The sequence below is a fragment of the Lates calcarifer genome, linkage group LG6 (assembly GCF_001640805.2).
Source record: "Lates calcarifer isolate ASB-BC8 linkage group LG6, TLL_Latcal_v3, whole genome shotgun sequence".
NCBI classification, from domain to species: Eukaryota; Metazoa; Chordata; class Actinopteri; family Centropomidae; genus Lates; species Lates calcarifer.
The window spans coordinates 2769633-2797454 of NC_066838.1; the positions used below are offsets into that span (position 1 = coordinate 2769633).

Sequence of the window (27822 nt, forward strand, 5' to 3'; positions counted from 1 at the left end):
GTACAACCCCAACAAATCTAGTGTCTTCAACAGAGTTGATCAAATGCTCTGCTGTGTTGTAAACATTGTTTATACTCCGCCATACGACTGTAGGTTTACCTAAAAATCTTGCCTAGTATAAATTTAACCTGTGAATCATTTTACAGGATCCTCACTGTGGAGCTGTTTTCCTGTAACAGTAAAGTTGTATCTCATTACAAATGACAAAATTTTGATGGTTTTCAGTTGTTTCTACATCCTCGATCATCACACCAAAGCTGTTTTGCATAATGTCCTGAACAAAATGTCAGCCATTATGTTACTTCTGTTTTCCAGAACACTTGTCAGAGGCGCGTCGTAAATTTGTTATGGTATGAAATATAAGAGCAGACTCAGTAGGAGCCACAGAAGCAACATTCAAGAACAGAAATTTAATTCAGAATCAGAAGTAGCACATTCATACAACACTGTGCATTATATCTTGTCTAAAAAAAACAAACAAACAAACAAACAAACAAACAAAAAAATTAATTTCCCTGAGGGAGTCATCCCAAAGGGATCAATAAAGTCTGTCTAAGTCTAAGTCTATTTAATTCTAGAAAATATCTGTGAAGATCTCTCAACAACACAGCATTTAGCTTGATACACTGTAAAAGCAGTACACTTACAGTATCACAATCAATCACATTTTAATTAACAGAGAGATTTGAATGGCAGGGGAAGTCTATTTTGTCCACTGACCATTGACCAAGTACTGTACTTAATGGACTCTAATGGCATTAGCGAGACATGACAGAAACAGTAGAAATCAATATAACTGCATTTGGATTGCATGTGTTGGGGCAGTCACACACGGAATAGTAAAATGGGCACACTTTTGAGAAAGAAAATTTTTAAATTTTAAGTAAAACTGGCTGATTCTGTATTGATTAGGACATCTCAGTTTAGAAATATTTTATTACCATGTTGTACCACAAAAGTATAGGTTATTTAAGCGACTGTGTCACTCTCTTTTATCTCCTCCATCCACCCAGCTTAACACAAGCCGTCACAGCTGTGAGTGGAAAGTTAGTACTTGCAAAATATGTGCATTCTGAAAATGAAAAAGAGGAAGAGGAACATGTTTTTCTCCTCTTTTTTGCTGAGAAAAAAAAAGACAGGGTAAGAGGAGGGGGACTCTGTGGCAAAAATAGCCAGGCAGTGACAGCAATGCCAGGAAAGTGAAATAACTATAAATACTAGACTAGTGTGTGGTGAGTATTGGACAGGAAGACTATAGTTTTTGGCATTACCAGATGACACTCAAACACTGATTGGTTTACTTTGTTTGGTTTTAAGGAAAAATAGAAAATTCTGTCAATTCCTCATTAGGTGGCATAGTTATTTTTAACATTTCAGTGACTCTTAATCAGAAATGTAAGATCAAAGGTCAAATGTTAGTTACTGGCCTGGATCAGTCCAGTAAGTGAGAGTAACTAATCTGACTATCTATGACTTACCTAAAACTTTCAGCTATTACCCCCGTCTTCAGCGGGCCGCATTCCGAGTGGCTGTTTAATCTTAAGTTGTGAAAATGGGCTGGTATGTGTTGCAAAATGTGTGACTCTCTCAGCCTGACTGTGTCTAAGTTCTTCACTAGACAGCTGGAAGCTGTAAACAGAATACTAATGTTTGTGCACTTTAACATTCTGCATTAAGCCTTAGTTATGGTTCAGGTTTTGGTTGAGTGATGGCATTTGGCAATGTTTTATTCAGATGGGAAGAGTTTCATTAAATTATTGTTATTTTGGATTTGATGAGTCCATGCGGAAATGGAATTTGTATTTGTGTCACCACTGTACTGGCGAACTCAATAACCAATAGAATATGTTTACATGACATAAAACACTGTCTAATACTGGAATGTCCCTGATAGTGTATGCAGATTTTTCTTAGCAGACTGCTGACATATACAAACTTCAAACAATACATGGAGGAAGTTTTAGCAACTACAATAGCAGCATTCTCTTATCTTGATTTCCTTGTCTTTTAAAGGTGTGAGGCATTTCAATTTATAAATGTATTTTGAGATGTTATTGGATTTCTATCAACAAACAGGGCCATCCTTAAGGGTCTCTACTGACTTCTGCATTGTGTCTATTTGCTATTAAAACTGCTATATTGTTAATGAAGTAGTAAATTTACTTTTACTTGGTGACAGATAGAGAGCCTTGTGCTCTTCTTTTCAGTGGCAGATAAATTAAGTAATGAGAAGCTAATAGAAAACAAGTCACTTCCGACCTATAAATACTCATCAAAGTCTCCACCATGTTTGAATTTGTTTATTGATGTCATCAGTTTTCCTGCCTTTCATCTTTTACATTCACTTACTCTTGTTCAGACTGATGAGAAGAAGCTGGAGCCTGTTATGCAGCATACTAGGCCAAAGACAGGGAAAAACCCTGATGTTTAGAAATGCCAAGAGGAAAGTTTAAAGCTATGGTAATCATTTCTTTTTTTAAAGCTGCTATAATAAAAATTTTTATATTAACAATGGGTCAGATGAGTATGTGTGTGTGAAATGAGTTGCTCCTAATGATGAACTGATAGAGAATTATGACCAACTCTGCATTTCCCCTGAGCTCTATGAAGATTTAAAGAGCCAATCATTCAATTTTATGGCTTGCAACTTTACACTTTTGGTTCACCACTCCAAGAGCAGACAGTCAAAGTTAGTAACAAACTGGTGAACACAGTGGAGCATTTTACAGCTAAAGATGGATATTTCCTGCAGCAGTGGACACCAAGATCTGAAAGTAGTGTCAATATTGGATTTACAGTAGGTGGCCAGAGATGACGCTCCAATTTAATGCTAAGGATGCTCCATGTCCTCAGGATGTATACATTTTCCATTGTTTGCTAATTTGTTAGCCCTATCAACTTTATAAGGTGATGATATGTCTGCCTCATTTATCACTTCCCTTATTCAGCTTGATGCGCTGCCCCCAAGTGGCCAAACCAGTCAGTTAATGCAGGTCTGAGAGAGATCACCAGGACAATGTGATATCATTAGCTTTAGGAGGGGCTCTTCTCCTCTGTTCTGACTGTGATCTTGATTTTCCCTCCATGCTGGACATCTGTAACAAAGAAAGGTAATGCCCAGAAAAAGTGAGGTTGTTTTAATGGTTGCTTTTGTACATGTATAAATACAGACTGAACAGAAGGAGGTAGTTAGAGGGACATTATTTGAGACCATTTGAGTAGAAGTAATTTCTGGTCCATTCGAATTATCCTTTTAGATGTACTTGAGACTACATTTAAAAGAGCTGAAATCGAACAGTTATACCTCTCAATATCTTATTAGTGCATTGACAATTTCGGACATCTAAAAAAAGTGTTTGACATTTTGAGAAATGCACTTCTTTGCTTTCTTGACCAGAGTTACATAAGAGGATTGATACCACTCTCATGTCTGTGCATTAAATATAAATGCTGTGTTCACATGATGGTAGAGGTTAGAAAGAAGGATGAAAAATTGGGGTTTCTTAGTAATAATCATTACTTGGATGTTGACATGAATGCTATACAATGAAAACTGATTAATAAATAACTCCAATATGACATAAGTGCAGCATAAGTTGCATCCATGAGACGATTAGCTTAGCATAAAGACTGATATGGGGGAAACAGCTGGCCTGTCTCTGCCCAAAGGTAACAAAACTATACCTATTAGCACCTGAAAAGTCTACCAATGAACACAATTGTGAATTGTGGGTGCAGGACTATTTCTTTGTCAGGTGCAGTGACTTCATGGAGAAATAGTCCAGCACATAACCCCTATAAAGCCATTTCTTTTACTCTTTGATTTTTGTATATTTTAAACCAAAAAAGATAGAATGTGTTAAATAGTGCTGGTCAATAGATTTTATTACCTTTGGCTAGCAGTTCCTCCCTGCTCCCAGTCTTTATGGAAAACTAAGTTAACTGTGGCCTCATTTTTTTTTTTTTTTCAAATTTTAGAGAGGTATTTAAAGTAAAATACACATTTCCCAAAATGTTAAACTATCCCTTAAATATGTGTGTGTGCACAGAACTTGGAAGTTTAATGAATGTGGATCACTTGAGGAAAAAAACTGTAATCCATAAAGCTTTAGAAATGTGATTTGATTTGAGGGTAAGAGAGAAAGACAGAGAGATGGAAAGAGAGACACACAGATACAAAAAAGGTGAACTGATGCCTACTGTCTGTGTCTGAGTCTCGGTCAGTTTCTGTCTCCACAGATGCCCTCTTCCTCTTGCAGCCCTGCTTACTTTCTTGGCCTGACACACTCTCCTCCTCGTCCTTGTTGTCCTGCTCGTCTGAGCTGCTTCCTGGCTCGACTGCAGGTGATGATGACTGTGGTGGGGCAGAATAGAAATAAATAAAGTAGATTAGAAACAGCTATACCTTATATATTCTAACACAGGCTCCACTGTATCTGCTTTGCTGGCTTGAATAACCTTACCTTGCCATTTGATGATAAGGCTTCTTGTTGCAGAGCAGAATTCAGAGTCTCCAGCACTACTACTATTACAGAAACATGACAGGAGTAAGTATTATTCACCTGCACAGTAAATATATGGATGCACAGATACATAAGAATCTAAACTCTTTACCTGGGCGTAATGATATAGTGAGGACAGGCACCTTCTTCTCGTTGCTTTGGTCTGCCTTTCCATTCACTTCCTCCTTCTGCTCCTGATCTTTGATTACCTGCTGTGATGAGACCATCATACTGTACTGTTGTCCCATCTTTACCCTTGCCCAGACCCCATGTCTTTGTCTTTCAATTGTATTGCCAGGAGATATATAATTACCTTGTGGTTATGATCACTGGTAGGCTCTTCCTCTTGTTTGACTGGTGGTGTAGATGAGGATGAGGGTAGTACAACAGGTGAAGGTGATGACACTGGTACTTGTGCAGATAAATTTGTTTTCACATCCTTGTCAGGGCTCTTCCGTACTGTCTCTTCACTTTGCAAGACTATGGGTGAATCATCTCTTGGCTTTTGGCTGGATTTGGACTTTCCTCTATCCGATAGGTCCAGGGGCCCCTCATTCATCTCTTTAAACCCTTCTCCAGAGACCATCTCAACCTTAGTTGGTTGAATTTCCTTTTTCTCCTTTGGCTTAATTTGACTCTCTATGTGCTCTGACAGAGTCCTTAGCCTGAACACTACAGTTGGCTCTTTTACTGGGGGCTGAGGAGTGCTGTGTTTGTTCCATGGAGACCCAGAAACCTGCCTTCTAGGGCTGGCATGTTGGTTTGTTGGGATCAGGTTGGGAAAGCGTGGCATATTTGGTTTGGACGAGGGCTGTATCACCTGGTTTGTGCCTGCAGCAGCCACAGTAACCCAGTCAGAGGATTCAGATAAGGGCCAGGGGAGTGTGCTGTTCTTGATTGGTTGAGGACGGCAGGGGACAGGAGTGTGGAGCACGTGCCTACTGGTGTTGACTTCACCAGCTGAGGAAGAAGAGTGCTTAAGAAGGAGAGCTTGAGGAGGGATGGACAATCGCTGATCTAGTCCTTCAATACTCTGAGCTCTATGTTAGGAGAAACAAAGGTCAGAAAGGGAGAGGTTAAAATGTCCACACAGGTTATTAGGCCACAGTGTTGGGAAGTAACTAAGAGTTGGAGTAGACCTCCTCTGTGAGTTTGTTCTATGGCATATAGAAAGTGAATGATACATCTCCATGTTTGGTTTAGTAGAAATCTATTCTGGCTCAAAACCATCAGTGGTTAGAAAACCAGTGGAAGTATCTGTTGTTCTTAGTGAGGACTGTAGCAGCCGCGCTCTGAATCACCCACAGCTGTCTGTCCAACTTTTTGAAGAGACCTGTGAGATCAAGATAAACCCATGTTTTCCTGGGTCATAAGTCCTTTAATTCTGGATATACTCTTAAAGTGACAGTAGGCTGATGTTGTAATTTACATTAAGCCCATGACAACACCAAGATTCATGACTTGGTTTGTGGTCTCAAATATGAACAATAGAAGCTGAGTGCTGGGGGCCAAGTCACTGATCTGGTCCATGTAATTATCATTGACTTGCTCTTATATAGTGGCCCAACAGCCCATTTAGCTATTTCCTCCTATGTCCATCGGTCTCACCTTCTCTCTCCAACACGGGTTATACTATGGTCTGTCTTCCAGGGAGCTGACAATGAAGGAGGCTTGTATGACTCCTGAGAGAATGTAGAATGACAGAAAGCAAAATAAATGACCATACTTATGGCTGTCCATAAATTCAAGTAAAAGTTTCACATTTTGGGGGAAAATCACTTCCTTTCTGAGAGCGATGTACCCCAAATATACAGCCAGGAGACTGTTAGCTTAGCTTAGCATAGAGAATTGAGACAAGGTAAACAGCTAGTCTGGCTCTGGGGGAACTTTGTTTGATATAACGTGTTAATAAGTTAGCTTTAGAGGTGCTGGTAAGCAATTTTTTTTTTTTTCACAACTGTGGACAGAACCAGGCTAGCTGTTTCCCCTGTTTTTGCTCTTTATGCTAAGCTAAGCTAACTGTCTACTAGCCACACCTCTATAATCAACTGACACATACTAGAGTGGAGTTGATCTTCTTATCTAACTCTGCAAGAATCAACGCATGTTTCCTCAAATGTTAGATTATTTTAATGTTTACACACATGAGAGTGAGCTGATTTGAAAACTTACAAAGTGGCCTCTGGTTGTCCCTCTCAGCTGTCTGTGCTCAGTTTCTGTTTGATCAGATAGAGAAAACATGATGTAAATTAACCATGCAAGCATGAAAATCAACAAACAGAGAAGCATAAGGCTTTTCTCTTCCCAACTCTTCTTCATCCTCACCCTCAGGTCTTTGGTCTGTCTCAGTTTTCACTCCAACATTGCCATCTAATGGTTGGTTGCTGGCCCTGCTGGTTGCCATATTGACAAGGGCCACAGGTCCAGAAGGGGGTGAAAGGTCAGGGGAGCTGTTTGGTTTGACCTCTATGATGGAGCTGCTGTTTGAGGAGTGGTCACTGTGACCTCTGCCACACACACACACACACACACACACACACATACACACAGTGGTCACACATTTGCTGCATTGACTAGTACTATGAGAAATGTGATGAATAATAACAAAAATTATCATAAAATATGAGAAAATAGTTTGAAGCTTCCTCTAGATAGAAAACTGAATTTGAGTCATCCTAAAACTGTATAACTAAACACCTTATACTCACTCCATCGCTGCTCTTAAATTCCTGATTTCATCTCTAAGTCTCTTGTTTTCCTTTTTCAGGTTGTTCATCTCTCCCGCTACAACACAGACCACAAGGCACAATCAGAGAACTAACCACAAAGTTGTTTTTAAAAGGTGGAAATAATGGATGGGAAGTTGAAGGGAAGATGTAGGAAGCAAACACAAAATGCCAGAAGGCAAAGAAGGGATAAGGTCAGGGATATAAAACTGATGAGAAATATTACATAAGAGACATGTGACGGATGACAAAAGGATGGCTGGTTGGGTCACTGATTAGAAAGACAGAAACATAATACCCATTAGAGAGAGGTGCTGCAGGCTCTGTATCTGTGAGGCTTCATATTCCTGCTGTCTTCTCTTCGCTACCTCCTGAGTTACTGTACATCTGTCACACAGCCCCGCTCTCAGCCTACACACACAACAGAAAGCCAAACAATATCACAAACACAGCTAATAACTAGACTTAATTAAAAACTCTGTAATACTCATAATTTTAATGTTGTGGTACTAAATGCATCAGTCTGTGGAGGTAAACACACACTTAACAATCCATTAAAGCAAGATTGTGTCAGAATACGTTTTGGAAGAGAAGGTTTTACTGCTACAGTCTTACCTGGTCTGGTATGGTGGCTAAGGTTGTCTAAGTTTAATACTGATATTACAGTGTTTGCTGACTTGATGAGCTTTTCCTGTTCTGACTGTTGTTAAACTATGTATTAGCATTTACTGTCATTCTATAATTGTCACTTGTGGCCACAGTGTGGTCAGATGTTACCTTTACTTCTCTTAGGACACATGATTATTTAGCAATGCCAAATAACATGTCATGTTGAGGCCTTGACTCTCTGTACAGTATACACATCACACATATACACATATTGTAATGCAAATTAATAGCAGAACATAACATTAATACCTGTTTTCCAGTGTCTTGATGTTCTCAGTGAGTAATCTGTGCTGCTCTTTCATCTGCTGGTTTCTGGTGAACAGTTCCTCCATTCGCTTAGTATCACTATTTGTAAACACACACACACACACACTTTGTCATAAGCACATGAATGCACCAACAGTGTGAGTTTTCTGGCTCTAGGAGGAGGTCTCTAAATGCATAACATGTCAAACCTTGAAGCAGATGGGCTACAGCAGCACCACAGCACCATTTCTGTCAGCTAAGAACAGGGAAATGAGACTACCATTTGCACAGGCACACCAAAATTGGACAATAGAAGACTGGAAAAACATTGCCTGGTCTGATGAGTCTCGATTTTTAAATTCAGATGGTGTGGGTGGAATAGGGAGATTCATATAATGGATGTGCAGCCGACAAATCTACAGCAACTGCATGATGCTATCTTGTCAATATGGACCAAAATCTCTGAGGAATGTTTCTAATACTTTGTTGAATCTATGCCACAAAGAATTAAGGTAGTTCTGAAGGCAAAAGGGGGTCCAACCCAGTATTAGCAAGGTGTACCTAATAAAGGCTGGTGAGTGGGGAGTGTAGATTCTTCTCCGGTTAATCAGGTACTGGGCCAAATTAGGTGGAGCAGCATTCTTATGGTGATGAATTGATTTCACTTGTGTCTGGAGCATTTGAACTCAAATGCTTTCTTGAATTGACCTTTAGTTGTGTCAAGAATCTAAAATTCACTAGTTCTCACTTGTTCTACTGAGAAACAAAACAAAAATTTGGTGACTCAGAATCAGACTGAATAACTTGTTACAACATGAGCTTCCTCACAGGTTAAATATAACATGAACAACAGGGCCAGGTGCAGGAGCAGCATGACTGCCTGCTGAGTCCACAAAGACTTCAGCTGCATCACAAAACTTGAATGTCTTGTCAGTGTTGTCTAAACATGATCGTCTGGAGATCTCCAGGAGATGAAAAATCAGCTTACCAGCCTTTCTTGTTGGACAGCTCTTGGACTTTCACCTGCCAACCTAGAAATAAAAAATTAAACCTTTAATTTGACTAAACTGTATTTATAATCACCAAATCATAGCATACATTATCTCAAGGCACTCCACAAAATAAGGTCAGGCACTTAGAATATTACATATATAACATGGCCTTTCTTCTCTCATTTTTGTTGCCATTGGCCACTGTTTTAATCATTCCCACTTACCCTCAACTTCTCGCTCATGGATCTCCCGCAATTTAAGGAGCACATCATTGAAGCACTCCATTGCTGCAGAGATCACCTTTGCCTTGAGTCTGGCTGTAGAGGAAGAAAGAGATACAGAAAGATATGAAATGTTTCCATATTATAATGGATAGAATCAAATTACGCTGAATTATTTTGAACTGAATTTGCCTTCTAGATGTAGAGGACTTGACTGCACTTGACATTACACACCCTAAATCCAGTACTTTTACAAAAATAATAAAGCATAGTAAATCAGTTAGAGTGCACAGGCGTTATAGCCTGAGGCCTGTTGTGCATCTGAGGACATACAGCGCAGCACAGCACACTTCACTGGCGTTGCACTTTCATAAGCCATCCCTGTTACTCAAATGTGGGAGCAAATTTCGTTGTTATATCGAGGATGATTAAAACTAGCTAAACTGGTCCTGCCAGGTGTGGGACTTAAGTCTGCAGTTTGTGTTTCAAGTACATGAAACACAGCTTTTACACTTTGTGTATGTGTACACATATAAGTGCATTACATGGTATCAGTGTTAGTACAAAGTAACATAATAAGATCTTTTGTTAATTTAAAGTCTCAGTGGAGACAAGTGACTGTTTCCCTGCAAACTGACCTGTTTAATGTGTGTCACCTCTGCCCTGTCTCTCACACACACATAAACACACAAATACATGCATTGAATACTGTTTGGTAGTTTGATCAGTGTGGATTAGAGACTCTCAACATGTCAGGATATGTCAGGCAAGTGGCTGTTCAGATCACCTCAGCAGAGCAAGAAAAGACCTGTCTGCTTTTATGTGCCTGCTCTGCTATCTCTTGATCATTATTCACACACACACACACACACACACACACACACACACACACACACACACACACACACACACACACACACACACACAAACTTTATTTATTATTTCTGTGTACGTACACTGTATTTCCAATATACTCGTCCTTAATCTCTATCACTACTATGTCACACATCTCCCACTATTGACAGAAGCATTTCCACATTATTTGCAAATATGTAGTCCTGGATGTCAAGCACTTATAGAGAGATACAGGCTGTGTAGATAACAAACTGACAGCATTCTGTATCTCACTGGTTCCTTCTCAAACACCTCCCATCCATTAGGAGGTTTGTTGTTTAATTGAAACCAGACTTGACTTGTGTGAGAGTAAGTTTTGGTATTCAGGCCTCAATAAATTGCTGTCACACAATATCACCTGATGCTATTTCAAACAATTGGAGTATTCATAGTCTAAAAATGCCATTGGAAACTACTGTCAGTAGCTGCTTTGCTTTCAAAACAAACATTTTCAACTTGTCTGACTAATAATGTGACTGGAATTACCATCAGTGAGGAGTGATGCTGAGTAAACTATCTTGTCACTCATTTAACTATGACAACCACTGGAAACTGTATATTAAGAGAGAATATGGCTTTTGTGAAAACAATGATAAATAAGGAATAAAGACGATTATTAAGACGTTTTGATATTAAAGTCTGTCTGGTATGCTCGTGCTCCACCCTATGCACACACAAGCTTGTAAATACATCTCTCATCTCTAATGTCATCAAATTAAACCCTGAGAATCTTGAAAAGTCATTTGTAAATTGAGCTTTTGTGTGTTGTGTTTGCTTTATTAAAGGCTTCCATGTAGGTCATTGTTGACAAGCAGCTTCATATTCATTTATATAGACTTGCTGTATATGTGCTTTAAATGTAGGTTTTAATACATTTCATAACAATGTGGTTCAGGGTCACCATACTTTGTTTGGTGACCCTGAACTTCCCACGCAAACCGATTACACACAACACACGTAAATATTCATATGCTCTTAAATGACCAGGTCTGATAAGGCCATGATCATTTCCTGTTTGCCAGTTCAGTCCTTGCCCTCACTCCCAGCCGTACATACCTGCACTTCTACCCACTTGTCAGCCAATCTATTCCAGCCCTCAGGCAACAACTCACATCTTAATCAATGGTAACTCACCTCATACAGACAAAGGCTTTCCAGATGTTCCCTGCTGGGCGCTGTTTTTGTCGTTCAGACTTCAGAGATGGACTGAGTGATACAGAGACAGAGGGAAAGAAAGTGCGATAATGAAGAGAAAGAGGAGAATAAGGTGAGGGAGAACGCCCCACACCCTCCCCTCTCTCATCTCTCCACCCCAGAAAACCGGTCGGAGCGGTTGTCCCCTTGAGGAACACAAACACTGAGGCCTGGGCAAGTTCTCCCTTGATATTCCTGTTCTTCTGAAATCCCACATAACCGGCTAAACCAGCCCCATAAAGCCCTGTGGGGATAGAGGGACAAAACGGATTGGAAAAAGGAAATGTCAAATGCAGAAGTTTGTAATGGTACATTTGAATCCCAAGTTACATTTTCCTCTGATTAAATGATATTCATAAATAAACTTAAAATGCTGGTATTCATAACCCTCAGAGCATTACAATATAAATAGTGCTATGAAAACCTCCTCCCTTCACCCTACCCAAGATATTGATTGATAAAAGCTATGGTGCCCATTGTTCTAATTTGCAATAAAGAAGTCATATCTTGAATGTTGTCTTAGTGCATACAGTACATATATGTAGGTGGCTATATATGTGAAATGAGCCATAATGCAGTGACAGGGTGTGGTGGACCCGATGACTGCGATGCTTTCAACAAAATTCAACAGCAAACAACAGACAATAACAATGGTACAAGCGTTACATGAAAACTAGGTATGATGATGTGAAACACACAATTTCCTGATTCCTGAACAGATTCCTCATGACCAGCCAGACTGGGCTGAGGCAGCATCTTCATCGTCATCTTCTGTCTCCTCCTACAGACTGCCACTCCCTGCTGTCACAGGTGCCATAAATATCTAAACCTACAGTACGGGAGGATTAGCAGAAGGAACATATGATTATACATTTCTATCGTTAATGTTCGCTGAATCAAAGTGACACTTATACTGATAATCTAATCCAATTGTAAAGTGAATCAAGTGCAGTATGAGTGTGGATGTTGGCAGGTGGCAGGAATGTTTCATCAGTATGAAAAGAATGATCTAATGACGCTATGCACTCTGACATATATTGTCGACATATAAAGTACCAGCTACACACTGTGGAATTGCATTCATAGCATGAATATGTATTTGTGTGCTTCTGCATTCAAATCACAAAGAGACACAAAACAATCATAAAGATGCAAAGCAATTAAAACTAGATGTAAAACCATTACAGAGACACAAACTGACCACAAAGATGTACAAAATGACTAATGACAAATGAAAGATGAACATAAAAATATGCAAAATTACAAAATTACAACAAAGAAAGGCAAACTGCCCACAAAGAAGTGCCAAATGACCACATAGTCACGCAAAACAACTACAAAGAGAGAACTGCCATAAAGACATGAAAAACAGAGTTGCTAAGTGAATATAGTCACCCATTGTTTGAGCCTGTCTATGACAAACCTGAGACCTGCCAGAAGGATAATGGCAACAAGCAAGACGACCCAGAGAAATCAAATAATTGAGAGTTTAGATGAACAGATGAAAGACGAGATGACTGGAGAAGGCCCTGCAGCCTGCTGATGTCTTTTTGACTAATGAGGACAGACAGGAATCTTGTATTCTGAGAGCAGAGAGCACAAGATGTAGTATGAAGTTGAAGGAGGTCTGAAGGGGCCTGCTTATATAGAATTTTTGCAGTCATTAGTGGCACCTTAAAGTCTGATGAAATGTGGATAGGGAGCCAATGAAGCAGGGTAAGATTAGTCTAATATGGCTAAATTTTGTAGTTTTACTCAAAATTCTAGCAGCAGCATTCTGATCCTTTCCTCCATTGATAAGTGGTTTGAACTGAATGCCCTCACATAATGGTGTAATGTTTATTTTCATCCACAAGAGGGCCCAGCTGAACCTTGTAGGAGACAGAGGCTCAACACAGGTCTAATGAGGGCACAATATTTTTTGAGGCTTTTCAGTCTCTGATGAACTTTCCCATATGCCACCAAAATGGTCATAATGGATGACTCTCCACGGAAGAGACATCACGTTTTGAGGGGTGAAGCAGTGTAGATGGTTTGGGAAGTTGAGCAGATGACTGTGAGTGGAGTGTGTGCAAGATGACCCAGTTCAAGCCTGCAATTCATTGCTGTCCAGTTTTCTTCTTTTGCAGAGACCCCACACTCACTAGCTTGGCTCACAGTGGTCAAGCTGAACATATTCAAAGTCTGAAAATAAAAATTATATGTCCAACATTTAAGACAATTCACAAACTTACTCCTCTCAGAGTTTTATGGACACATAGCAGTTGATTGTGTCACAGCTTGTGCACAGTTCAGCTTCCCAGTAAATGATAAGTGTAATATTTGTTTTCCATCCAGTTTTAGGTTGTGCAGTCATAAACTGATACGGGAGAAGTGCAGTGCAGCTCAGTTTAGCTGGTCCTCTGTTCAACACAGCCAGTCCAAGAGGAACATGAGTAACATGAACAAACAGAAAGCTACAACAACACAATCCTATCAGAATATGTGTGTATTTTACAGGGTGAGTCTGTCTCAAGGGCTTTCGGGTAAAACAACACAAACCTTAGCCAAATCTGTGAGTGTATGAATGTGGGTGTGAGAGTGAGTTTGCCTGTCTGGGTTGATACATTCAGTTAAATGTATCCAATGTAACTTGATTTTTGCTCTATAAAAACAAAAGCAAGAAATTCTGGGCAGAGAGGGAACATTACAGTGCCATTAGCAGGACTGAACTGCACCAGCTATCTGTAAGTCCATCTTAAGTTCTTAGGAACTGCTAGTGTCACTGATTTACAAGTGTTGCACCATTAAAACAATATTTAGCAATGTGATTTGTTTTTGCTATAGAGCTGTCAAATCAAAAGCATTCAACTATGTAATAATAAATAATTTGAATGAAAAAAAATAATGAATGAATGCTTCCGTATTAAAAATTAGTCACATGATCTCTTGTATGTGAAAGGCATCATTCAGTCACTGCCCTCAGCTCTATAGAACTTAATAGTATTTTTCAGGTCTTTGCTTTCATTTTATGGCCTGTCACGTTACTGTGTTGCTTCTCTCTCTCGGCTCTCATCTGTGGCAACGTGCGCAGCAAGCATTGCGTCATGTTCTGACTCAGTTGCCATTGCCGAAGACAATTCATAGTACAATTCATCTCACACTTTTTGTGTATTCTGTGCTCTGTTATCTATCTATCATCAAGTCTATTTATGCTTCTCTGAATTGTGAAATTCACTTATGATATATAAATACTTATATTTAGAAACAATTTACTGAAAAAAATTATGCTTCTTTCATCATTTTTCTTAAGGCATATACAGCAAAGTTAGTTTTTCTTATTTGTAATAAGTGACAGAGATACAGATAGAGAAAAGAAAAAAAAACAAAGAGAAGTAGGGAGGGAGATAATATTGTTCTGGCCCATCCTGCTCTCTGTATCACCTATACTGTGATTTAATGCAATTCAATTTACATTTCTCATTTACATATGTTCTATGCAGATAAAATTATTATCATTAGACTTACATTCACCAGGTGGCCAGAAACATGACTTTAAATGAATGACAATGTTGCTCTGTGTCTACAGTTGTTTGCTAACTACATCAATGTGAAAGGTCAGTGTTGTGTTCACAGCTTATTTCTCCTGCTACCAAATGGCCAAAAAAATCAATTAATTGTTCATGTAGAACTTGAGGACATGATGAAAGCCTTGTGTCAGATTAAGTTCTATTTACACATTTTAGAGGGAGTAGGAAATATGTGATTATGCTAACATGTCGTACATTACTTGGCCACAGCGTTGTTGGCTAAATGTTTTGTAATTAGAAGTATATTGTGTTTTTGTAAAATTGAATTTTACATCACCCATTACCTCTTCAATCATGTTCACAAGCTAGCATCAGCTCTGTCAGTTAGCTAGTTCAGTTACGGTGCAACAGTTAGACCTGGATGTAAATATTTGGTGAAAACTAGTTTCACAGGAACTAGTTTGTGTGGTGAAACTTGTTTTACTTTAGAGAACCGTCACTTATTAACACTTACATTATAACTTAGCTGAATTTGAATGCAGGAACACCTGCTGCTACTGACTTCTAATGATGCCACAAATTCAGTAATAATGTATGTTGCTAAAGAGAAAAAGAAATGGTGCTATATGATGTTTTGCAGATGTTTCCAATGTAGTTTTAACAGATTCTTAGTTGCCATCAAGCCCATCAAACACTTTCACAACTCTCTTTTTGTGTCAACACAAGGTGCTGTAACTTACAACACCCACAAGCTGTAGGAATTTGAACCCATCCTTAGACTTGTTATGATGTTCATCCACCCTTTCTCACTTGTTCCCTCTCCCCCAACCCTCCTCCTTCTCTCCTGCACCTCTTATTTATGATCATTACCTTGACCTGCACCAGCCATCACTAAAACACTCACAGGCTTGTAAATCACTAGACTCTCTCTCCCTCTGTTACATAAACAGCATTTAACAAATCTGTTGAGGAGGCAATAGGCCTAAGGGGCACTAATCGGAAAGACATTGTCACTGTCTCTCTGGGAATATTGAGAAAACGTTTGGATATAGTATTTAGTTTCAGTACTTCAGTTTACTGAATTAATGGATGAATTTCCCATCCAAGAGGAAAAGGACTTCTTGAATTATCTGTGGTTTTCAGATCAAACACTGCAGAGGGAAAGTATGTCAGTTAAGTTAATGTATTGACTCTGGGCCTTAGCACCAGTGCTGGCTTGTTCTTACTCCGTAGTCCACAGTGTAAATCACAGTTAAAATAATCCATAAACATTATAGATTAATAAACAATATGGATTAATGACCACTCAAAGATGAAGCACATAATGTTAATTATCTTGTAACAACAGTGTTCGCCAAGTTCTGGAATAAATTAGATGGTAAGTAAACAGTTGGTTCTCATAGTCAACATTATGCATGCCGTTGAAATGAGCAGGTGTGAAGACCTGAGTTACTTTGACAAGGGCTAAATTGTTATGGCCAGATGACTGAGATACAGAAAAGTTTGTGAGGTGCTCCCAGTCAGCAGTGGTGAGTAGCTACAAACCACAAACTCATGCATCATTGATGGGCGAAGGCAACAACAGAGGGGCCCCTGTGCCACAAGTCACAGAAAATTTAAATGATGGTTGGGGGAGGAATGTGTCACACCACACAGTTCATCGCACCCTGCTGCGTATGGGTCTGAAGACTGTTCAGAATGCCCATTCTGGCTCAGTGTCTTACTCAGTGATTTTGATTGATTGATTGAATGTGTTTAATGAACCAAAAAACACATATAACACTACACTGCAGTCATAACACTTAAAAAAATCATTGAGGATTAAAACACAATAAAGCCTGAAGGCCTGTAACTATGTAACGTGCCGTTTTGTTGCTGCTCTGTGAAAAACATATATATCCAAAATGTCAACTTTTCATGAGCAGAAAAACAGCCCCGTGTTTTAGATTTTTACAATTTTTGATTTTTCCATAGTGTAGAGAGAGCCAGGAAAGGTTGGGAGAGATATAGGCAGAATATAAAACGAAGGTCCTCTGACCAAGAGTTAAATGTTGGTTTAAATGTTGGTAAAAATGGTTTATTTAGTTTGTAAAGTAAAATTATTTTCTCAACTCTTAATGTAAAAGTAAGAAATTACTTCAATTTATTTGAAAATTCCAAATATCATCACACTGTAGATACTGTACATGATTTTTACTAGACAGAGAAGGTTACATGTGCTTTATAAAAAAAATGCTTTTAATTGTTGGACCAAGGTTATATTATTTAGGTCAAAATTCAACTTCAACTGTAAAGTTCTTAATAGCCAGTAGTATTTCTACTAGAAATTGAAATGTAATTCTAAAAAATTCTAAAGTGATTAAACTGATGATTAGCAAGAAATGTACATGAAACCATGTCCATGCATACCTAAACAATAGTTAGACACAAACACACACACACACACACACACACACCCAGCAGATAAGACATCAAAGCAGCAGGCAGATTTACAAGGCACTGCAGAGGGCCTTTAAAAAATACTGCTGCATAAATGTTTATGCAGCTCTCTCCATGTCAGGCACTAGGGGGAGGAGAGCATGGCTGAACAGCGCTAGACAAGACACTTTGGAAATTGATGGTCGTCTATGAATCTGATGAACTGTTTGCATTTCTGTGAGGGAGGCATTGTAATAGCTTCAAATGGCTGACGGCATAAATCTGTCCTGCTTGAGAAGGCCCAGGGGCTTTGACAGGTGCACTCTGGAAATCTTTGACTCTGAATACAGATGTAGTGGTGGGCAAGTGTGGTGCACAGGGTGTGTGTGAACCATACATACTACAAAAAAGATATGCACTACTGCTATTAGACACACAGCTTAGAGGTAATGCAGGTGGTTTCTGTAGGAGCATCAATCAAATAACTTATATGATTACACAGTGGCTTTTAAGATGCTTTGTATATTATATACTATAGATTGTCAATGTACTTACACTGACAACTGTGCATTTTGCATTTTAGTGCATAAATACAGTTAACACCAGAACCTACGAATCAGCTAAATACATGATCACTGAATATAAATGACCAACCAACCCAGCACCAATATGAGCCAGCTCCATCTCTGGCTGTAGTGAATGACCTCATCAAATAAGGGTGCGAAGAGTAACTCTGCCAACCAGTCAGCCAGTCCTCTTGCTGATCTCCTGATAAGGTTGTGTGTGTTCACATGGAAATTCTTACAGAACTGAAATGTCTCCACCACCACCCTCATACTTCCCACCCTGTGTGTGCCCATACATACCCGACGCTTGTGTCTGAGTGTTTTTTTTTTTTTTTTTTTTTTTCTGCACGTGTCACTAAACCTCGGTCAATGGACTCAGACCTGGCATGGGTGTGGGAGTCTAAAGCAAGGGCTTTGACAAGAGGGTGGAGCATTAGTGCTGTGTGGCTACTACAGTATGTCTGCTGGACCCATGCCCGTGTTTAGATACACACTCTAGGGTAGCCCAGGTGACAAACATGCGCACACACACACACACACACACACATGCAAGTGCAAAGTATAATATTTCACCTTTGAACGCTGCAAAGGAACAATTATTATAGAACAAAACTGTGAACAGGTGCAGTAACAAATAGGCTTTCACTATGATTTTCTCACAATTGCTCATTTCTGTCCCTTTCTGGACTGATGTCTTTTTAAAGATTTCTTTTCAACCAAAAAATATGAGATGCAGGGGATGACTTAGCTTAAAGGGAAACACTGAACTTACAATACAATTACAAACAATCTTTTTGGCCAATTTCAGCCATCAGAAACACGATGATATTGACATATTATCACCTCATAAAGTCATTTGGCTAATATGTTGCAAATGTGCAGGAGACATGGTACATGGTGTGTAACATTTTGGACTTTGAAAACATCTACTCTGTATCCACTGTGACAGTGTACGCGTGTGTGTTTGAATGGAGTCTTCTACATTTTGCAGATTCACAATTAAAACACAAATGTCATGAGCAGTTTCAGTCCCCTCGTATTGCTTGCTAAACTGTAAAAAGCTCTGATGTAGGTATACATATTAGTGTGGCTGAGAATAATGCGGTGTCCTCTCTATAGCTGAGCCAGAGAACATCAGGAGCTGGCAGTACGATCCAGGCCACCCAGAGCGATGAATAAACCTGGGACGTCAAACAAGCAGAGAGGTAGGATAAATATTTCAAACCCCAGCAAGACAGAAGAGGATAGAGACTGCAAAGACTGTGGTGAGAGGGACTGTGTGCAATAATAAAAAGGCAGAATAAAGTGAAAAAAGTGAAAAAAACTGTGAACGACCGAGCTTATGTGTGGTGAACGTGTATCTGTGTATCATAATCACATGTGTGAGTGTGTGTATTTTATAGGGTGAGTCTGTCTCCAGGGTTTTATGGTACAAATCCTGACATGCTGTTCAGTATGAAGGTGTGTGTGTGCTTGTGTGTCAAGGTGATTTTTGTTTCATATGTATCTATCAAATTAGAGTCAGTGTATACAGTAACAATACAGGAAAGAACCTGGGAGTTTGAGGATGTCTCATCTCCCCCGTGCGCCATCTGTTGCACACACACACACACACACACACACACACACACACACACTAAGGCATATGCAATGTTAAGCAATGTTCTTGGTTCAAGTGCAGTCTGTAAGTCTGTTCTTATTGGATCCCTGCTCAGTAGAAGGTTTCAGGGGTCCACTTGATTCTGAGTCCAAGTTATATTCAATCAGAGACAGAGTCTTCGATACCATAGCTAGTGGCTAGAAATATCTTAGGATGTTGGTGAGACAGTTTGAGGTCCTGCTGGGGATGCTAGTGCTGCATCTGAGGAGGGATGGGACCAACTTCCAAAAAAAAAAAATAAATAAAAATAAATAACAATCATGACAAAAACAACAGTTAGAAGAAATACAGTGACATGTTAGTAAATTGCAAGAAACAAACAAACAAAAAGACCTTAATTCTCAAGTGGATCCAAAAGGATCTGAGCAGAGTCATTAGCACCTCAGATCAGATTCTGCATCATAATCACTAAGGGAGAAAATATTTTAGGAAATCAGTGGCCTTTGAGTAGCCTTATGTAATGTGTGTGTTTTACGTCCTCTGTAAACCAAACTTCTTACAGAGGGCACAAAATACATATTTTTAGTGAACTGAATTGATGTTCTTTGAAAGTAAACTCTTTATATCTCCATATATATCAGTCTCTTTACTATGACCTCTGACCTAATGGAGATATTTACCTCTGGTTAAGTGTTCCAGTCCCACTCTCACATCCTACTTCACTTCTTTAGTGTTAACACACTCAAGTGCCCAGGCGTTGTCAGACCTGCTGCCTCTGTGCTGCACATATATGTGCAGAATGCCAGACAGACAGACACACCCACCTCTCTTTCAGTTGATTTGTTTGTTGTGTATCAGTAGTTTACAATATGCTAGGTTTTTGGGGGTCAGAAGGAGCTGAGTTGTTGTGTTGCTGCTGGCTTCCTGTCTGTACCAGCCTGTTTCCTGTATGCCTCCATGACAGGACGCCAGGTTTCCTCCTGTGGATTAGTGTGTGGCTCTGCTGATAAAAGCATAGTGGTACTGTGTTTTTCTCTCTCAGTCTATTTCTGTTTTACATTCTCTCCTCTTCTTCACTACACGACTCCATTTTTAGTCTTGCACACTACTGTCAGTGTAATGGTTTGAAACTGATGGCCATGTGAACATATACAATGTCCACATCTATCTTCATTCAGGCTAATAGAGATGGACAGAGGAGAGGGTCTGAGAGAGACTGTATCTATCACATGGGGATTTCCAGCCAGACCCATGGAATGGAGACAATCTGAGAGAGGAGGGTAAAGGATGGTTTTGAGATGGCCAGTATTAGGCATGCTTCTCTCAGATTTTTCTTCCTCTTGATACAGCGAGCTCCTCTCTCACTCAGCCCTCTGTGCCTCAGCAGACAGATTGCTTGGCCTTGGATGGAGTGAGTGTGCTGGAGGAGGGAGATAGAGAGAAGCAGAGACTTTGCCCTGATTTATGCCCTGTTTCGAGGCCACAGCCTTCATGTAACACCCTACAACTTCCAGTCTCCCTGTCTTCTGTAAAGTTCAAGGAGTAATTTTTACCCTAACCAATACACTAAAAATATCCCTCTTGTGCATTAGTGCATCAGCCGCAGATACTTTACCATCAAGTTCTGTGCATACAAACTGCTCAGATCTCGCTATTGTTACCATTAATGGTTAACTATTCTATTGTTGAGTTACAATTATGAACACCTCTTGGTCTCCTGGGAACCCAAACTGGAAACATTACTTGGAATTCCCAACAAAGAAACCCCTGCATGTCCCTGACTCCAGAAAAATGCTGTTTACTCTCTTGCTAACCCTTCTTACCCTGCTGTGGCCCCATTGGCTGTCAGCAGAGCCATTTATCCTGGGAGGAGCCAATGAGCGATAGGCCCTGGCTCTGAGTTAAACCAATCAAACTGCACAAAACTGTGACATTGAGGGAGATGCTGGGAATAGCCTGCCGGTGTTTATGGGCTCCTGCCTGCTTGACAGAAAGCAGAACTCCTTGACGGGGAGAAAAAAAGCAATTAGGCAATTACACCATCTAGTCCTATAAGGATCCCACATCATGCTGTTTTCCTAGCCGCTCTGAGGGCCGATAAGGGACAGCTGCTGCCACAGCTGAGGCAGAGCTGAAAAACAATCAGTGGAAGGACCTGTGGAGGATGGCAGAGAAGAGGAATGGGGAATAGCTGGACGGTGGAGAGGGATAAGAGGGGGAACAAAAGGAAGAGAAGGGCAATAGGCAAAAGGGAGGGGAGAAGTATATAAGGGAAAAGTGAGAGAGAGTTCAGAGAAGGGTTGACAGGAGAAAGTCAAGGAAGAAGGATGTTCTGGGAAGAAGGATGAGTAAAGTAAGAGGTTACATGTTAAAAGACCTGAGAGAGATTTGTTTCCTCAAAGCAATTAGCATCCACCGAAATGTGTTCAACTGAACTATGACTGGATAGACTGAATGACTGACCACTGAACACTCACCTCATGTAAATTATACCAAGCTTTAAAGCCGCTGAAGATGTCAGATTGGTCAGGTTTACTGTAATCTTGGCCATTGCACACATTGTATTTGGCATACTTTAATCTACCCACCCATAATCTACCCACACAGGTGTTTCCACTTGCCTGGTTAAATGACTGTTCATGCCTCATTCAATTAACTTGGGATAATTCTGCTTCATTATTTTACATTGTTGAAAAATTAAGAATAATATTATTAATCTAAGAATTATTATTTCATTTTCACTGCCAGCACTTTTATTATTGTTCATGTTTAACATTTAAGTTGCTATACTTCATGTGTCCACACCTGTAGTAGTTTAACAGGGACAGCTGTTGGGGATGATGAGAATCCTGAGAGACTGACATTTGGTGTGTTTACTGTCTTGCTGTGTTGGTGTTGGTTACTGGAAAAAATAATATTCAAAAAGAAACTGTGGCCCACTTATTACCCATGGCCCAGAGTGACTAAATACATGTATTGGCATTTACAAGTGAGTAACTCCGTCATTTATCTAGAGTAAGCAAATTGAAGGGACACTTCCTTTTACAGATAAGGATCATGAGTACTACTCAGCCAGTGAAAATACTCTAGCAATTCTATTACCATTCCTGCCACATTTTCCATAAGCAGTAGAGGGAGGAAAAGAAAGATAAAATGGCAAATTTTTATTTATTTTCACTCCAAATCAGGAACTTGGGCCTTCCTTTCTCCCATGTCAATTATTGTAACTTCAAATTGAGCTCATTCCATCTGAACTTCTGATCCACAGGGAAACAATGTACATATGTTCACCATCTCATCCAGGTTGGATCTACAGAGTCATGGTGTTGTGGATGCTGATTTACAGGATCAAACCTGATGCTGGCAATGGACCAACCAGAAACCATCCAACAGCCGAGAGGAGCACAACACCTGGGTGGTCTGGCATCTCTCTCACTCATTTTCTCCTTGTATGTCTTTCTTTTTCTCCTCTGCTGTTCATAGTGCCTTCTCTCGTTCACACCCTTACACCGCTTTCCCCTCATTCCCTCATGCCTCCCTTTCAGCCATTGCTTTGACATGGATGCCTATCCAACTAGTAAGCCTCACTATAATAACCCAGATAAAAGTCATAAACAGTTTTCTAGAGTGCTCCTTCATTTTTTGCCTCTCCTCCACTTCCTATCGTTTGACTCTTTCTTTGTTTCAAAGCCAGTTATTCTCTCTTTAAGTATGTCATTGAGAGACACATAAGATCCTCTAAGACCATTTCAAAACTAATAAACAATTGTCAAGTCGGAGGGAAAGCAGAGAGAGCATGGGCCACTTTAAAAGCACATCAAAGGCCAGGAGGAAGGAGAGGCATGAGGATGGGAAATATGGATAGATGAGAACATGCGCACACAGACACACACAGACACACACACACCCAAGTGCACATTTACTCTTAAATTCACCCTTTGTAGGCCTGTGCAAAAATTCCTGTGAGACAGAATGTTGTTTTGTGTTTGGAAAAAAAAAAAATTGCAGTTGCAAGAATAGAAAATAGTTCAAAGTTACAATCCTGAAGATTTTCATGAATCCAATTTTGATAATATTTAAGCATTTTTGAGCAACAGGTAATCACTGCATTTACATTCAGAAATGATCTCATCATACAGTAGTTTTTACTGGTGGTGGCAGAGTCAGCCATTCCTAACCCTAAGTATGAGGGATGCAATTAACCTTTCACTCAACACAACATTGTTGGACTCACAATGGAAAACTTTTTTCACATATGGAGTAATCAGTTGCATAATGAGTCAGTACTGCACCCCAATGCAAGATGGTTAAAGCAGGCCCTGCCCATTACAGTGCATCAACACCTGGAATTACGCAATTAATTTAGAAATGTAGCATAACAGTATGAGTCAGACTATATGTTTGTATATGTAAAATTGTGTTATTTATTTGGTGAATGAAGGACACCGTGGTGCAGATGATTAGGCTCACAGAGTCCTATAAATACTTAGTGCTTACCATTAAAGTATGCTTGTATGTATACTATAGTCCAGTGCTAGAGATGCTTGAGCTCCTTTCATATGATAGTGGCAAGATAAAAATAAATTGACAAAGAAGGAGAGGCCCCAAACTGTAATGCAACCGCATTACCTGTATATATGGTTTTCACACCCGTGGCAGTAGTGCTCCCAAGCACCTGAAAGCAGATTTTCATGTGTAAAACTGGGTTCCCCTTTAAGGGTTACAGCTTACAACAAATGTATTATCTCTTTTTTTCCAAATATTTTCTGTGCATTTACAAACTTACAGACTTTACAGACCATGTGAATACACACAGAAAGCTAATAACTTCTGAGGGTTGGTAAAATGCCAGTAGTTCACAGGACAGGTGGATGTCTGGAGAGGAATTTTCCTCTCACACCTCTAATGTTTCACACCGCCCCCAACCCAAACCTCTCCTCCCTGTCCCTGCTGGAGGAGACAGGCTGGCTGAGACGGAGGGAGCCAAACCTCCGTAGAGTGGTGGAGGAGGTGGGGAAGGCGGAGGAGGGGAGAACTGGGAGAGGAGGGAGATAAGTCAACTTCACAGCCTGTGACATAAATCACATCAAGACATGACAGTAGGACACTGACCAGGACCACTGATAAAGCCCAGCAGGGAGGGAGAGAGAGGGAAAGATGGAGAGAGAAAGAGAGAGAGAGCGAGCAAGGTAAAAGGAGGAGAGAGAGGAGGAGAGGCCCTCTTAGGTTATTATTACCTCTTGAAACTCCCAATCTCCAGCTATCAGTGGTCACTAATGAGCAAGCTCGTAGAGGTTCCACAAAGAGAGTGGGTGGCATTGTTTAATACAGCTGTCTGCTTCTGCTGCCCTCCATTGTAACAAGGAGGCTGGCTGTGTTATTATGATGGGGGCGGTTGGGAAAAACCTCCTGAACTCATATTCTTGGAAGAGGGATCATCTGTGAGGTGATTAGATGGTCTCAGGGAATGGGTGTCGATTGATGCAGATGCCTTGTGTTACTGGGTTGGACAAGTGAGGGAGCTTCTGCAGCAATGTTTTGACAGTAATTTATAGGACATTAGTCATCTGAGCTCACATATTTGGCACACTTCATTTTCAAAAAGGCTATCGTCAGGTTTCAGTAAGACCCGACTGAATTCACACATCCTTGGAAAATGTATCAAGCTTGGTGATAGTGACTACTTGTGGGGCTAGTTGGTGAACAAGTGGAGGTGGGGGCACAAGTCACCCTCTAGCTTTGTGGGCTTCTCTTTATTTTCTCTTTACTGTTCTGTTTCTTCCTCTCTGGTATTTTGTTATGGGTTGTACGTAACTTTATTCAATAAAGAGTTAGAACTAATGCGCTACCTATTTGTTTGCTAAATGTTAGCAAGCTCATGCTTATGTGCTAAACAGTTTAAGGACATCATAAGGACTTTGATGCAACATAGCTAAGCTACAATAGATTTTTACACTCTATCAGCTTTGAAGCTCAAAATAGTTGAGGCCTTGTTCTACAACAATGTTTAGGTGGTTGGTACGTGTCAAAGTAACATCCAGATGAATGTTAGGACCCAAGGTTTCACAGCAGAACATTGCATTGCAACAAAATGATCAGTGTTATTCACTTCACCTGTCAGTAGTTTTAATGCTGTGGCTGATCAGTGTTTACACTCTATGATAACATTACCTGGCTGCCTTCTTTGCTCCCATTATGCTAACCTAAACCAACATTTATGTTGTGGCATCAGCTGATTCTATATCTTTCAGCAGTCTGTGAAAAATTTGTGCAACATTTCTTTGTCCTTGTGAGCAATTCTAATCATAGCAGCTACATTGGAATCAATTTATTTCACCGTTTTAAAGGCTGGTGTTCCCAGGCCTTTAACCCAAGTCTCTGTTAATGTTAACCACATCAGAGCATATGATAACTGCCATAAAGAAAACACAATCTTAGGACAAAAATTTATTGTCGACTTTGTATACTATTTTGTGATCAACAACTTATTTAACTTAGGCTAAATTATCTGATAATTCAAGCAACTTTAAACAAATCTTAAGAATTATTTGCAAATTCTGTTTGGCTCAGGTCTGTTCAGTCACTCATCAAACTGACAAACAGCTCCTTTTTCAGTGTTGTCTGTGCCTATGAGGATTTTCTCCCTTAGCTTCTGTTGTCTTACTCATGTGGGCACAGTGAAAGAATGGGGATTTGTAAACTGTTTGACGGCTCTACATTTCTGCAGCGGGGCTTAAATTAACTGTTTATCCGAATGGCTAATTTGTTACAAAAGCGAAAGGTCTCTCTGTACACCAGAATGCCCTCCTTGGTTGCAGAGGGCCTGTACATCACTGCGACAGCCACTAAAAGCCAAGCAGAGTGTGTCGATTATAAATGGACAGTCCATCATTCTGAGGCTGTGTAGCTCATACATGCAGTGATTTCAGAGCTTAGGTTTCCAATTCCATAGAAGACAGAAGAAAAACTAGAGAGGGTAGCCCTGAAGGAAAAAAATCTCAACTTAAGTAAAAAAAATATTTAGTATCTCAGAATTTGGACCTTAAATTTCATATCTAACATTTCTTCTTTTTAACAGTATTATTTTGTTGGCAGAAATGAGCTTCCATGCTATTCAGTGACAAGAGCCCTGAGAAAAATACCTCTGGTGTTCAGTAGTAAGCCATCAAGCCTCACATAATAAGGGTGTTACAACTAGATTTTGGCTGTGTCAGAAATCCCTCCCTAACATACAGTGCACTTTATTTACTGTCCACCATTTTATTTGTATTTAAGTGAAATCTGCGTGCAAGATGTTTGGGGTTTGTATTAGCCTCAAAAGAGTTCACAAGGTAATGAGGTATTTTCTACTCATGATCCCACAATCCAATACATTGAATTTCATTAAAGCATTAGTTGACACTACACTTGTCAGTTGTGGCACAAAGTGATGATGATCCATGTTTCAGAAATCTCAACTTCCTGCTGACTGCAATGCAAATGTTTGATTGTCGTTTGATTTGATTTTGATCTGTCTTGGACACAGGGCACCTCTATCAGAGAGGGCCCCAAAACTTGGTAACAAAGCACATGCCTTTAAGTGTTCCTTACCTCATTTTAGTACTGCACATGTCTGAGTAAATTTGCATTTCTTTAATTGCCTAGCTGAGAGTGAATTAGGTTGAAATTTGTTAAGTTTCGACAAAATCCAGGGCACTTAGGTAGACTCAGACCACAGGCCAGCTGCCTGCTCTGCAAAGTGGGAGTACTGACTTGTAGAACTCTTCCAAGGTTTAGATGGATGTGAAGCTCTTCCAGATTACTCATCAGTACTAAGGATGGTCAACTGAGTTACAAAAACTAGGTTGTTTAATAAAAAGTCAAGTCCCCGTTTCAGTTCCGACAACAGTTTAAAGTGATTCATTTTCAGAGTCAGTGTTTGATGAATGTCAGCTATGGTGCAATATTTTGCTACAGATTGTCATCATAGCACATTACATCTCTGATTTACTAATTATCTTCTTGTTCTTATGTCTTGTAGTACTTAGTACTCAAAACTATTATCAGAAATGCTCAAAAACTTAAACAGAATTTAACCTATAGTAATACCTTAGTACTGTAAAAAAAAAAATCCCATGTGTCATTCCCATGTTAATGATTTCATTTGAACAACAAAAAAAGAATTGAATGTGTGATATCATTTGGAATCTGCTGGTCTTTGTTGTAATGTTGTTTTAAATGGTTTGTACTGTCAGCTCAGGACAATCCTGAGTCAGACAATGACTAAGTGGACGTTTCTCAAACTG

General features: G+C 39.8%; 1 protein-coding gene across 4 annotated transcripts; it reads right to left on the reverse strand.

Annotated features, from left to right (window-relative positions):
• Positions 1-395: 395 nt before the first annotated feature.
• On the reverse strand, positions 396-11539 carry rbbp8l (retinoblastoma binding protein 8-like). Of its 4 annotated transcripts, none has more exons than XM_051071024.1 (14): positions 11385-11539; positions 9360-9452; positions 9132-9174; positions 8147-8242; positions 7527-7639; positions 7211-7286; positions 6828-7009; positions 6675-6718; positions 6111-6184; positions 4816-5542; positions 4615-4711; positions 4464-4522; positions 4201-4354; positions 396-3095 (listed from the first exon to the last, which is right to left on the reverse strand). In XM_051071024.1, exons 2-14 carry the CDS (start codon positions 9418-9420, stop codon positions 3034-3036), a joined length of 1788 nt encoding a protein of 595 aa, XP_050926981.1. In that variant the 5' UTR covers positions 9421-9452; positions 11385-11539; the 3' UTR covers positions 396-3033. The 4 variants fall into 4 exon arrangements, with proteins under 4 accessions (XP_050926981.1, XP_018534739.1, XP_018534740.1 ...); XM_018679223.2 differs by having other exon boundaries at positions 4464-4525; XM_018679224.2 differs by having other exon boundaries at positions 4615-4714.
• Positions 11540-27822: the final 16283 nt, after the last annotated feature.